Below are 15151 nucleotides of genomic sequence, written 5' to 3'. Positions count from 1 at the left end.
CTTTTTTGTTATACACACTGGTCACCAGAAAGGAAAGGAAAACTGATTTATGAATATGTAAAACAGCCACTTAGTTTAAAACTTAACAGGTAAAAAGACTAGGGTTAAAATGGCTCTTCTCACTCTGAGTTCCAACTAGCTGGGTTCTCTCCACCCTCCTAGGAAACCAAGAACATGAAGCAGTGTATCAGGAGCATTTTAGAGAACTGACATGTATCTTCATGACTCGTCATGTGTCTTAGTCCAATTTTTCTATCATCACATTTTATAGAATACTTATTAGTACTATAGAAATTTCTCTTTTAAAAATATTTATTATTGCTGTTGTTTTACTATTATTTGTGGTTGTGCACCTGCCTGTGTGTGCATGTAGTGGTTAGAAGACAACTTTGTGGAACTGGCCCTCCTCTCCCATCTTTACATGGGTTCTGAGGATTGAACTCATGTCATTAAGTTTGCTTGTCAATTTGCTTATTCACCAAGCCATCTTACTGACCTCCTTTCTCTTTTCAACAGTTACAGAATACAATACTGCTTCTTCTTCCAAGAGAGATCTGTTCTGAAATCTGTGTGGATGCTTGAAACCATAGTTAGTACTGAAATATATATACACACATTTGATAGGGTTTTTGCCCAGAATGTACATAAAGCCAGGTGGTGGTGACATATGTCTTTAATCTCAGCACTTGGGAGGCAAAGGTAGGTGGATCTCTGAAATCAAAGCCAGTCTGGTCTACAGAGTAAGCTCCAGGACAGAAACAAACAAACAAACAAAAAGAATGCATAATAAAGCCCTGGATTTAATCCACAATATGGCAAAAAATTTTTAAAGGCAATATTGAATGATTCCAAATGCAACAAAAGTAGTCAAATTCACTAAGACAAAAATAATGGCATGTGCCAGCAGCTAGGAGGAGATACATGGCTTTAGTGGGGAAGGCATGCTGGAACAACAATGCGAATGCAGCTGATATCACAAAACTGTGCATACATAAAAACGGTAAAATGTTAAGCATATTTTACCACCACCACAACAAAAAAATTTAAAAACCAAAAATGGGGCTAATGGAGATGGCTCGGAAGGCACAGGAAAGCAGTTGCCACAAAGCATGAAAACCTGAGTTTGGATCCCAGCACCCACATAAGAAAAGGCTGGGTGTGGCAACACAGGCCTGTAATCCCAGAGCTGGGGAACGGCTCAGGAGGATGCCTGGAGGTCAGTCCACTCCGGTTCCCTGAAAGAGCGTCTCCAAAGGTTAAGGTGAGAGGGCAACTAAAGAATCGCTTCACATCAACCACTGAGTACCACAAGAACACACACACACACACACACACACACACGTACACACACACACACAAGCATAATTAAATAAACCATTTTCAAATGAGTGAGAGGGAGGGGGAGGAGAAAAGAAGGAAGAAAGGAAGGACAAGGAGCACTTAGACGAACAGTTCAAATCCTAAACTCTTGCCTTAAATTGGTAATATAATGAAACACTTTTTCCTTGCTATTGCTGCCAATAAAAGGATGGAAATTTAAAATTTTAAGCAAGGCCCATTATTATAATTTCTGCTACTTGGGAGGCTAAAAGGATTATCTGAAGTTAGGAGTTTGAGACCAGCCTGGGTCCTATCTCAATAAGAAAGGGAAAAAGAGAGGAAGGGAGGAAAAAGTAGAAAGTATAAATGGGTGTAGGTCGGTGGGATAGCATTTGCTTAGCAGGTATGAAGTCCTGGGTTTAATCCCCCATCCACTACCTCCAAAAAAAAAAAAAAAGATAGAGAAAAAAATAGAGAAACTGTAAATCAAAGTTCAGCTCCTTAAAGCTGCTATTTCCCCACAGCTGGTAAAACTGTGTATCCCACAACATATGGAACTCTACCGACAGCTTTCCTTGGCACTTCGCCTTGCTGAGTAAAAGTTAGAGCTATGCTTAGGCATTTTTTAAAAATCAGTTTTACTAGATTAACATTTAAAATGTGACTTAAAATCATGCGAAGGAATATTGGTGATAAAATCTAATACATACTGTGCTCTTAACTATGTGTCAATAATAATAGTTCTAGATATTTTTATGAACTCATTTGCTACAATACTGTGAGGAACACATTACCTTATTTTACAAAAGAGGATCATGTAAACTAGGAACTAAATAATTTCCTCAACAGTACCTAGCACCAAATAGCCAATGATTTCTTGGGGGGAGGATTAAGGCTTATTCTACTTTTCATTATGTATATATGAGGGGGCATGTATGTCAGTGCAACTGCCTGCGAAGTGCAGAAGACAGGGGCAGGTCCCCTAAATCTAGAGTCACAGGAGTTTTGAGCTGCCAACATAGGTGGTGAGAACCAAACTACAAAGGCAAGAGCAGAAGATGGTCACTGAGCCATCTCTCCAGCCCTAATGGTGAGTTTTAAACCCAAGGCATTAAAGTCTTAACCATTACCTCTACTATCCTCTCTCCTCCAAGATTATTGTTATGATTCTACATTGATTTACCTGGCATCTATATCTAAAGTCTGATTGGGGTATTTGCTATTTGTTAACTCAGATGTATTCTACCATGGCTGGCTATTCTGTTCATTTGAAAGGATCAAAATTCAAACAGAAATCCAAATTCATGTCCTATTTTTATTTATACTTACACATTCTCTATAAACCTATGGTGGGCCAAGGCAGGGTTATCTCCATATGCACACAGGGATTGTGCCTGGAATTTACTATGAATTAGATGGCTGCATTGCATGAAATAATTTATATATCTTAAATATCCTAGCATTGCTCACAATACCCAATAATGTAACAGCTACAGTTTAGTAAATAATGTTAATATTTGGGAAGAATTAGATAATGGAAGTTTAAGTGGTGTTGGTATAGATTTTTTTTTCTGTACAATCCATTAGCCCACTTATACATCTTTACTTTATGTTATTTTATTGAGTCTTAAGTAGCCACTGGATAGCCTGGAACTCTAAATGTACACCAGGCTTGACCTTAGAGATCCTTCTGTCTCTACCTCCAGAGAAGCGGAATAAAAGATGTGCACCACCACGCTCAGCTCCCCCTACACCCCTTATTTTACCTATATGAATAAAAACATATTTTCCACCTGGTAAACAATGAATATTCTATGGCAGGGACAGAAAGAAGGCTAAAACCATTGGGAAGGTAGATAATAGAGGTCCATTAACTTTCAGCTCTAAGAACAGGCATGCCATTTTTCTTTCCTCACAGAAAGCTTACTTATGGGAATAATTTATGCTTATTTCAAAAGAAGGAATGGCTTTAACCTGGATGGTGGCCAGCTGTGCCAAGAACTGCAGCAAATTCAGCTTTCCTCTTGAAAGTCACTCAACTGGAAATTTTATCGGTGGGAAGTTGTCTAAGGGCCAATGACTCTATTCTCTGCAACCCAGTATGAGTCTCAAAACACTGTTAGTTCTAATTTTCAGCTCTCACCCTCTATGCACACACAACACAGCCCACACTCACATCAACCCAAGGAAAGCCTTACTTCTCATAGAAGTAACAACAAATTTTTTGGAGTCAAAAGTCCAAAAGCTGAATCCAGTATAATATAGTGGCATTTATTAGTCCTTTTTCTTTATGGTCTCACAGGCATTTGGAACAGAATGACATTTAGGATAGGACAAGAGAACCAGCAAGACTTCCCATAGAGGCAAGAGATAGAAAAGTAAGCTCATTGAGAAGAAATCCTTCTCCTCAAGAAACCACAATCTAGCACGCCTTTAATCCCAGTACTTGGGAGGCAGAGGCAGGTAGATCTGTGAGTTCCAGGTCAGCCTAGTCTACAAGAGCTAGTTCCAGGACAGTCAGAGCTGTTACAAAGAGAAACACCGTCTCAAGAAGTCAGGAATAAAAAAGACTGGTGTGGAGGTCCTTCTGTCTATGTGTTGCTTTTATTGGTTAATGAATAAAGAAACTACTTTGGCCTGTGATAGCATAGAATAGAGCTAGGCAGGAATAACTAACCTGGACGCTGGGAGAAAGAAGGCAGAATCAGGAGAAGTCATGCAGCCCCACCAGAGACAGACACGGGGCAGAACCTTGCCTTGTCGGTTAGTCACAGCCATGTGACGATACACAGATTAATAGAAATAGGTTAAATTAAGATGTAAGAGCTAGCCAATAAGAAGCTAGAGCTAATAGGCCAAGCAGTGATTTAATTGATACAGTTTCTGTGAGGTTATTTCGGGGCTGAGCAGCAGGGAACAAAGCGGCCTCCTACTACAGAAGACAATCAGGCTCATAAAACTTGAAAAACAGCAAGAAACATTGATAAATGTAGAGACTGGCTAAATTTTCAATGTTCAAAATATAATTTGTAAACCAGGAATGGTGGTACATTCCTCTAATTTCAGCATTCATGGTGGCAGAGGCAAGAGGATTTTGAGTTTCAAGACAGCCTATGCTACATAGTAAAATCCTGTCTCCAAAAAAAAATATAATTTGTAACAAGAAATGTTTTAGCTAAGTGTCCTGACATCCAAATGTACTACCAGAACTTAAGAGACGGGATCAGTTTAAGGTCATTAAGTTTGAGACTAGCCCAAGCTATGAGACTGAGGCAAGTAAAGAGGTCTTGAATTCAAGGCCAGCCTAGAATACATGGCCACTTCAAGGAAGCCTAAGCCACAAAGCAAAACAATGTTTAAAAATACATAACACCTATACGAAGAATTAAGGTTAGGGAAAGGTTAGATTTATCTGAGAAGAACAATTATCTGACTGAACACAGAGATTTATTCTAAAGACACAAGATCAGCTTCTCTCTGATAGCTCCTACTTATAGACCACTACTGCTTTTGGTAGTACCCAAATACTCCTAAAATGCCAAGAGAAATTGGTATATTAAAGGAAGGACTTCTCTTTAAGAGCTTTCATTGTCTTTCTACTTCCTATTTTATGACAGGCTAGCTAAAATTTTGAAATACATAGTATTGACCCACAAGTTGAGATAAAATGTTTTTATTATACGAAGAGAGAGAGAGAACACCACTGTCAAGACAACATAAGGCTTAATAAAAAGGTTAAACTTGAATCAGCCAGAAAGCAAAGCAGCAGCAGATCAACTTGAAATCTTTGTCTCCTGCCATATGGTTCAAGGAAATACAGCTCTTTACTGTGGAATTCATGACTCATTGTACGAGGCTACACTGTAACCAGCAGGGCTCCAAATGACAGAGGAACGAACACCTGGTCTAAATCATTAAATTTTTTAAAGGCACTCCCAAAAAGAGAATGCAAAATCCCATGCCTCTTCCAGATAGGAGGCATAGTCTTGAGCTATGAATTTAGTAAGTGGCCTGCATAGTTGAAATGACTCCTAAACAGAGAAACCACAACTCAAAATAGCCTGAACACTTTTGTTATCTCAAACAATGGGCAGTTAGCCATCCACTCCTCCCTTAGTACATATTTGACCTGTATTAGCCAGAGTCATTATAAATTTGTGAGGCTTCAAATTTAGCTATACCAGATGTTTGAAAGTTAGGGACAAGAAGAACAAATTGTACATTAATTCCTAATATTGTATACCTTAAAATGAATGCTATGCAGATTCACTTAAATTTTTAAAGTTTGTACTGTACGTCTATGACCACAACAGACTTAGCCCTAAAAGCTACTGAAGAAGACAAACAGCTAAGGTGAATACCACACCAGAGCACACACGGCAGTTAGAAAGTACCTTATAGGACTCAGTGCTCTCCTTCCAGCATGTAGGTTCAGGAATCAAACTTGCCAGGCCTGGTGACAGGCTGTCAAGTCTGGCAACAAGCACCTTAGCACCTTTTCTTGCTAAGCCGTCTTGCTGGCCCTCAGCTTTTAAATGATCGCCCTCTAGAGTATATGTATGTATGTGTGTATGTATACATACACACACACATGCATACACATTTTACATGTATAAATGATCAGTTGTTAAATAAATACATAAAACGAATAGGCTGCTTTATTTTTATTTATTTTTAGATTTATTTATTTTATATGCATGAGTTTTTGACTACATGTGTTGAGGTGTGGTACAGGTGTGCCTGGTACTCATGGAGGTCAGAAGAGGGTGTTGGATCCCCTGGAACTGAAGTTATGAATGACCACGAACCACCATGTGAACCAAACCCAAGACCTCTCTGAGTGCAACAAGTGCTCTTGACCATTGAGCCATCTCTATAGGCCCTAGGTTGATTTATTTTTAAGAAAACAGACAAAATGTGTTATATTACTCCCCAAGTGAACCCTATCTCTGTAAAGGTGGGGTTTAAGACCACCCTTTCTTCATAACAACAAAGGGGATGAAGGGGGCCAAGCCAAACCTTGCTGTATCCATTTAGAATTATATCAATGTTATTTATATAACAGTTAACTTCCTATTTTGCAGATATAAACAAACATTTAAGTTGGGTCTTCGTTAAAATTATAAAGATGGTTGCAGAAATATACATGATTTCCAGAAACCTTCTGTTCTGTCAGACACATAAGTGTTAATGTTATTAGAATAGAGTTCACATCTGTCGCACTCTTAAGCATCTTCTTTCTGGGACAAAGTTTTTCAAATGAAACTTCATGATCTTCCAAAGAATATACAAACTTATTTCAAATACTACCTAGTTCTAATAGGCTTCAAGATATGTGATCATATACATATATGGATGGATGGATGGATGGATGGATGGATAGATAGATAGATGATAGATGATAGATAGATAGATAGATAGATAGATAGATAGATAGATAGATAGATAGATAGACAGACAGACAGACTAAGTAAGCCTTTACCTGGTTTACAGATAAAGTATTCAGAGGGTGACCTGCACCTATTCTTATATCTTGAGAAGGAGGGAAGAAAGGGAAGTGGGAGATATGTTGTGAGAGTGAGGTGTGACTATAAACAGCAACCCACATCACAACAGCCTCTATATAGATCGGTCATGAAGGCCATGCCAAAGCCAGACTCTACAGACACTGCGGTCAGGCCCAGGACAAATGGAAACTTGTGACTAACAGCACTCTTGCTGCTTCTAGTTCTTGGTGGAACTTCCCCACTGATAGTTAACAACTCTGATCTAAGCAGACGAGGAACAGTGAAATGATAAATCCAGAGGATATGGAGAAAGAGAACAAGGGCCAGGAGCCAGGGGCCAGGCTACTAGCTGTAAGGAAGCTACTTAATTTCTCTACACTTGGAGATATGGCTCAGTGGATAAAGTACTATCTTGTCTATGCAAGCATGAAAAAACGGATCTCAGATCCCCACCATTCATGCACCATTCATACAAAGTTGTACATGGACATGTCTAACTGTAACCTAGCACTGGAGAATGAAGACAGGTAGATCTCTTGGGCTCATTAGCAAGATAGTCTAGTTGAACCTGTAAGTTACAGGTCAATGAGACTCTGCCTCAAAAAATACGGTGAAAAAGCAGTTGAGAAAGGCATGCAAGCCTCACCTCTGGCCTACACACATGTACTGAACTGAGTTCAGATGTTAATACAGATAACTACAAGGGACAAAATTAATTACAGGTCTCTTTTAAAGAGTAAAGCAGACCTCCCCATAGATCAGCTTCAAGTGAAAACAATGCTAATATCTATCCCAGCACTGGTCCCACAAACTTATGTGGGTAAGGCACATAAGTCAAGGCCACAAAAGCCCCCCAAAATAAATATTTCATAAGTCCAAGGAACAGTTACAACACATGACTACAGATACAAAGAGAGATGAAGTTTCAGAAGCTCCATTAATAAAACTGACATGGCTATAACGGTCACATCAAAGACTGACAGCTCGCTATAAGGGGAGAAGAAAAGAAACATTTAGAGGTGGTGCTGTAAGATGGGCAGCCTTGGCTTCTGACTGCCTCACACTGTCCACCACATCCCATCCTGAGAACAGGTGCCCCTCCTTTTTGTTCCCGCTTCCCACCCTTCCCTTCTCTACCTCCTCTCCTCTGCTTTACTTATGCACTGAATTTGCTTTTTGTGTTTAAAATGGCTTCCATAAAATGGACTATTATCTAACAATAAAGAAGAAGAAGAGGAAGAGGAGGAGGAGGAGGAGGAGGAGGAAGAGGAAGAAGAAGAAGAAGAAGAAGAAGAAGAAGAAGAAGAAGAAGAAGAAGAAGAAGAAGAAGAAGAAGAAGAAGAAGGTGGTTCTGAAACATACTACACTATGACTGAACCTTGGAAAAAAACCTCTACAAAATGAAAAAGAAACAGACACAGAAGCCACACACTGTATGATTCCATTTACAGGAAATGTCCAGAAGAAGCAAATGCAGGAGCTGGGAGACTATGGAGGTAAAAAGGAAAAGTAATGAGTACGTGCTGCAGAGGGGGTGCGATTTCTGTCTGAGTAGTCCAATTTGCTCTAAAAGGGGATAAATGGGAATGTGGGAGACAAGAAAAGGTTATAAGGGAGGTGAATAGAATCAAAAAACACACACATAGAATGTATAACGAAACCCATCATTATGTGTAACATATACAAATAAAAATTTTAAATAAATCATTCTAAAATTAGATTGTAGCAACAGTTGTACAACTGTATTACAAAAAGCAATTGATTGTACACTTCAAATGGGTGAACTGTATAGTATGGGAATTGTATCTCAATAATACTGTTCAAAAACATGGTCTTATTTAGGATCCTGGGCAGAAAAGAAGACATAGCTAGGCATGGTAGTATATACAAGAATCACAGCACCTGGGAGGCAAAGGCAGGAAGATCACAAGTTCAAGTCCAACCAGGGATACACAGAAGCTCCTAAGTCACCTAGAGCGCCACAGTGAATCTGTCTCCAAAAAAAAAAGAAAAAATTTTAAGTGGACCATGGGAGATAACTCCACAGTTAAAGCACTTGCTATACAAGTGAGAGGATCAGTAATTCACACAGAACCCAAATAAATGCTAGATAGGTGTGGCGGCCAGCCTATAATTCCAGCGTTGGAGAGCAAGAGACAGGTGCTCTTCCAAGAAGCAAGCAGCCTAGAAACGAACTGTATCGGTGTTCTCTGGGTTTGATTGAGAGACCCTGCTCAAGGAATAAGGTGCAGAACAACTGAGGACAACTCCAACACTGATCTTGGATTTCCACATGCAAACCACATATTGCCAGTGTGACCACACACACACACCCACAAAATGGGAAGAGAGAAACATCTTTTTAAAATTCCCAGTTAAGTGTGGAACAAAAATAACAACTCAGGGTCTCGAAAGATGGCTCAACAGTTAAAAGCACTGGCTGCTTTCCTGGAGGACCCAAATTTGAGTCCCAGCACCCATATGCCAGCTCAAAACTGTCTATAACTCCAGTTCCAGGGAATTTAACACCATCACACATACAAGCAGGCAAAACACTAATACACATAAAATAGAAACAAATAAATTATTATTAAAAGAGAGACCTGGGAATAGGTATTAAAACTACATTGTAGCCGGGCAGTGGTGGCGCATGCCTTTAATCCCGGCACTCAGGAAGCAGAGGCAGGCAGAGCTCTGAATTCAAGGCCAACCTGGTCTACAGAGTGAGTTCCCAGGACAGCCAGGACTGCACACAGAGAAACCTTGTCTCAGAAAAAAAAAAAAAAAAAAAAAAAAAAAAAACAGTTGTTGGCTATACAGTGAATGAGCCAAACTACTATGCTTCAGACTACTAGAGCAGGGCATGGTGGCACACAACTTTAATTCTCTAGTATTGGAGCGGGAGAGGCAGTCAGACTACACAGTGAAACTTTGTCCGAAAAAGAAAAAAAAAAGATATGGGAACTCTAAATCCAAATGAGTCTTGTGCCCCAAAAGCAATTCAAACTGGAACTTGCTTTTCAAATACCTGAAAATTCTGCACCTTTGCCTGAGTAGTTTCTTCTACTTTAAGATATTTATTATCACACCTTTAAATGCTCCAATTCTCTGTCTTAATGATCAGCTCAAATGTTGTTTGTATCTTCCCCAAAGCCTTCTCTAGTTCTCCCATTAAGTCATCTCTCCATCCTCTGAACTTCCAGTGTTTTACTTCCTGAACGCCACCTCTGATTTTCAATCGATTATCACTTACTCAGCATCGTTCTTCACTGCTTAACATTCAAATAAGATTTTAATAAATTTCTGTTTTATAAGTGAATGGCCATATTCAACAAGTGAGAATTTCACCTTCCTCCAATAAGTTTTAACTGTCGAAGCAGCCATTAGTCATTTAGACACCAGCTTCTTAAACTGTAGGTTATGATCTGACAGGGTCACACAACCAGAATGTTGAAAGGATAAAATATATAGCACCAGTAAAATGTTCCTCAACCCACAATAACCAAAAGTTCATTCAAATCAAACACGTAATAAATTGGAATTGTTCTGGTCATGATTGACCATGCTGCATGGAGCAACCTCATCATAGCTTTGGTTCTGAACATTCAATATGCACATTTTGCGCTGTGTATGGCCTTACTCCACTCAGAACTACCACTAGCTGTGAACTGCAGTGTTTTTACCGCACAAACAAGGCTTTTACACTTCTAGAAATATAATGGTTTAATTACAGAAAGCAAAGACTTCTAATATTTTCTGATCAACATTCCCAAGCATGTATCAAATTAGTATGTCTTTAGACTGTGTTATATTCAGACGTTTGTTTTTTTTAAGATGATGTCTAAGTTGCTGACAAGTTGCATAAAAAAGAAAATCATTACATGGAATTTTGGCTTGGAACTAAGGATTTCCAACTATTTCCGAAATGGCCCTTGTACATAGTTCTGTCACTTTGTACTACATATTTGTGAGAAGCAGAGTTCTCAGAACTGCTAATTATAAGATCAAAATACATATCAACTCTGAAAAACACTTAATATGCTCTGTATTGCAGAAGTATGGAGCATTCAGCCAAGATTCAATTCTTTACATGTAAATAAGCACAACTGTTTCATTACTAGGCAAATTTACTTGCACCTTTATTAATGATAAAATTCTATCTATACCAAAGAAATGTTTTAAAATAAACTTATGACTTTATTAGTAAATGTATGTCTTATATCCCTATTTTATGCAGCTGTATACCTGAGGTTGAATAAAAATTTCTCAATCCAAAAAGAATCACGAGCCGGAAAAGCTTAAGAAGCCCTGTCTTAGATCCCAGAGAGTATGTCAAGTAGCTGAGCTAAAGGCATGCCCATTTCACTCCAAACATATATTCTCTTGACCACAACAAGACTAATTTGGCATACACATATAAATAATCTGAAAGAAATTTCAAAAGAGAAGCATTAGAATAAGGTCATAACCTCCCAAAGTAATTTCCAAGAAACACTCTGATCATAAGGATTTTTTTGAAATAGTTGCCCAAAACTTAGTTTCATTATTTTATAAAAACAGCATTAGTTTTGCAAGCTCAGAGTTCTATGATCCAGTCATTATTATTTTTCTACTACTTTTAAAGTTAATTCCTTTTTCACCTCTGGAGCAGCATTCAAAGCCTAGGCCTTAATTTCTTCAAGCCTTATAAGCCTTCTAACTCATCTTTCCACACAGTTCCTCTTCTAACCCTGTTTATGGAGCCATCTGTGTGTCGATGCTGGGGGCTGGAACTGGGGAGAAGGAAAAAAAAAGGTTTCTACTTAGATCGTGTTTTCCAGTCAGGAGTTAGGAACTTCAGATATGTATAGGATACATAAACATTTCTACATAAACAAAAACTATGTTTATGTTTATCTATACATAAACATAAACATTTCTAAGCATTTAAGAAAAACAGTTGAACAGGGAGATGGTCATACAAGGCTTTAATCCCAGCATTTGGGAGGCAGAGGCAGGAGGATCTCTGTGAGTTTGAGGTCAGCCTAGTCTAGAGAGTGAGTTCCAGGACAGTCAGAGCTACACAGAGAAACCCTGTCTGGAAAAAGAAAAAAGAAAAAAGACAAGACAAGACAAGACAAGACAAGAAAAGAAAAACAGTTGGCATGCCTTTAATCCCAGCACTCAGGTGGCAGAGGCAGGTGGATCTCTGTGAGTTCGAGGCCAGCCTGGTCTACAAGAGCTAGTTCCAGGACAGACTCCAAAGCTACAGAAAAACCCTGTCTCCAAAAAAAAAAAAAGGATTCAAAACAGCAGTGGATGGGTCTCTGGTCTCCCAAGAACCATGTGTTCTTCTTCACACACCGTTCCCCCTCATCCTCCCACCCAATTTGTGCATCTTGTTGGTTAAGACCGTCTGTTGAACTACCCATATGCCATGCACTGGCTTCAAGTCCAATTTCGCTCCAACTTTGCCTTGCCACCTGCAATAAAGACAATCTACTTAGTGAAACCTGCTGGTACCTTTCTTTACGATGAAGATGAATCCTTTCCATTTTCTACTTTAACATCCAAGACCCTTTGTAGGTGTTAGGAAGTATGTAATTTTTTTTCATCTTTTATCGGCCCTTGTTTATTTTTTATGTCTCATGACTAAAGCCATCATAATTACTCATGGAACTTCTTTTTTAAAAAATACAAAAACTTTACCCCTGAAGAGCCTTTAGTAAGTCCGAGTGGGAACCAGACATCTTTATATCTAAAAAGCCCCCCTGGTGATTCTCATGCACACCCTGAGAGCCATTGATTCATTATAACACTCTTTATACAACACACATTCAGTGCTTATTAATTCATGGCACGGAAGCTCATAAATAACTTTTCTCTAAATAGCCTAACCAGCTATCAACCCCTTGATTACACTAGCTGTGTTCCAAGTGCGACATGTGGTTTTAAGATTCCGTTTCCTCAAGTACTACATGGAAGGACACCATTACCTTGTCTCTTTACATTGTTTCCCATTTGTTGAAAAACCAGAGGCCTGGAATGCAGCCATGTCAGACAACACTACATAAGAATGTACTGTGAGTCTGAGATTAAAATTAGTTACAACGAGAAGAAGAACGAGATAGTCTGAATGAATGCAGTGCTCCTACTCAACGGTTTCTTACTTAATCTGTACAGAAAAAAAAAAGGAATTTGGTCTGAGGTCCATCCCTCCTCTCGTCCCCTTGCCGTCCCCACCCCCCAGCTTCCTAACTACCAGTCTCCAGAAATGCCCGAAACAGCCCCGGCCCCTAAGGCCCGGGAAGAGCACTAAAGTCCTATAACCAGATAAATAGCCCAAGCCCCGCCCGACTGACAGTTACCTATCAACTACCCCGACAGGGTTCACACAGCTCAGTTCCGAAGCAGTATGAACTTTTCCTGAGTTGCTCTGAGTCACACCCAGCCTAGAGCAAGTGTGACATCAGCCAGGGAATGGTTAAGGGACTCTTTTCCCATTTCAGAAGTGGGCTGCACCTCAGTTACTACAACTGTGGGCTACAGAGATCAGTGCAGAGCCGGTGGTCAGCAGGAAAGTGTAGACTTTGAAAAAGGACGCCCCAGTCTTCCCTCAGGCAGGGGCTGCAGATTCCACAGGCCTCTCACAGCAGCTCCATCTTGCTTCCTGCCAGAGGAGGGGCAGAGGAGGAGCCCCCCCCCCATCTGAAAAGGCCCCAGTGGGAGGAAGCCGTTTGACAGCAAGTAAAGCTGGGTGGAAAGCTTCACGGGAGGAATAAAATGAATGGCTCCGGGGTCAGGCAGGAGGGAAAGCTGGGCTCCCGGGTAGGAGTTGCTGCGTATAGGTGTTAGAGTGTCGGAGGTGTGAGCGAAATGGCCCGGAGGGAAGGAGGCGGTGGCAGACACAGGAGGAAGCCAAGTGGGGGGGGGGGGGGAGTCAGACACCAGGAGCCCTGGGGAGGGTGGGTCTCAGGGGGATAGAAGTATCAGAAAGACGAGCGGCCGGTGCAAATAAGAATCCTTGGAAGGAAAGGCAGGGAGTCCGTAAGAGAACCCACCCACAGGCTGGAGAGGAGAGGCCTAAAAAGGAGCTGAGGGCAAGGTAGTCAACTCAGGGACGTGAGCCTGCCCAGGGGAGGGACCGTCCGACAACCTAACGACTATCACTTCTTGGCAACCTACTATGGGCACACACACGGTAGGCAGTTTACAAATAAAACACAACACAGCCCCAAGGCAGGCTTTGTGATGACTGCCCCCATTTTATAGATGAGGAAACTGAGGCCCCGACAGACTCAGTGGCTTGCTCAAGGTCACTGCATAGAGAAATCAACCGTTGAAACCACAGCACCCGCCCTGGAGCCCACTCCGCGCAGAGCCACAGGCAAGGCAGCCTACGAATGCAAGCAACTAGGCAGACCGGGACCCGAGGGATGTCTCCCGCCCGCGTTCCAGTCCCAGGCGCGGCGCGCTCACCCGGACGAGGTTGCTGACGGCCGCCTGCACGGCGGCCACGGGCGCGGTGAGGTCAGGAATGGCTTTGCCGTCCACCTCGCCCTCCTCGTGCATAATCACCAGGTGCGAGATCTGCTGCGCCACCGGCTCCAGGATGCTCTCGATCGTGCGCGTGTGAAACACCGGCATCGCGGCGGCTAGCGGGGCGGCGAACCGCGGGCGACGAAAAACTAGGATCGGCCGGGCCGGGAGCCTGCCGGGAGAGAGTGACTCGGAGCGACGACCAGAGTCCGGGCTTCCCTCGGCGTACCCAGCCCCACGGGCGCCCCGCCCTGTCACGTCGCTGCACCCAATGGCAACGCCGCCCAGGCCTCGACTGCGGCTTCTATTGGTTCTTCTTCAAGAAGCCCCGCCTCCAAGGCCGCACCGCCAAAGTCCCGCCCCGCCCCCATTCCCAAGGGAGGGGCCTGGGATCGGGACTGCGCCGCAGGGATCGCGACCGGATTCCCGAACCCTCTCGCGGGGCGCTCCTTATAAGGGCATGGTGGGAGCGGAGCGCGCGGCTGCAGTCAGTGGGCCCGCCCCTCGGGCCCGCCCCCCGCCTCAGAGTGGCGGAGCTCCGCCCCTCCGCAGGATCACCTCAGTGGGGCGGGATCTCCTCACCTCTGGCAGGCAGCGCGGGCGTCTGTGAAGACCCTGCTAACCCCAGTTCTCACCACAGGGTGCTCAACTTTCCCTCTTCTGACTCCTCCCAGTGATTCAGAAGATCCAGACAACAAAAATACACCCAGAAACGTGGGGACTCCCCGGCCCCCAGATATCACAGCCGTTTGTTTGGTGTGGCTCTTTCTAGACCTCCTGTGGACGGGTTCACTTGCAAGTATCTG

At 42.1% G+C, this 15151-nt stretch overlaps 1 protein-coding gene across 2 annotated transcripts in view; it reads right to left on the bottom strand.

The window, feature by feature from the left end:
• Vcl (vinculin) overlaps window positions 1-14561 on the bottom strand; it is a 93543-nt gene extending 78982 nt beyond the window's left edge. Inside the window, exon 1 of one of the 2 annotated variants that reach the window (XM_048426422.3) lies at window positions 14286-14561. In XM_048426422.3, coding sequence (XP_048282379.1) covers window positions 14286-14453 — 168 coding nt within the window. In that variant the 5' untranslated portion in view covers window positions 14454-14561. The remainder of the gene's footprint in view (window positions 1-14285) is intronic. The other variant, XM_048426421.3, reaches the window with a different exon arrangement.
• Between the last annotated feature and the right edge of the window lie 590 nt (window positions 14562-15151).

Source organism: Myodes glareolus, chromosome 12 (genome assembly GCF_982192425.1).
Source record: "Myodes glareolus chromosome 12, mMyoGla1.1, whole genome shotgun sequence".
NCBI classification, from domain to species: Eukaryota; Metazoa; Chordata; class Mammalia; order Rodentia; family Cricetidae; genus Myodes; species Myodes glareolus.
Note: the sequence above shows the minus strand (reverse complement) of the source record. Positions and strands in the feature narration are given on the sequence as shown.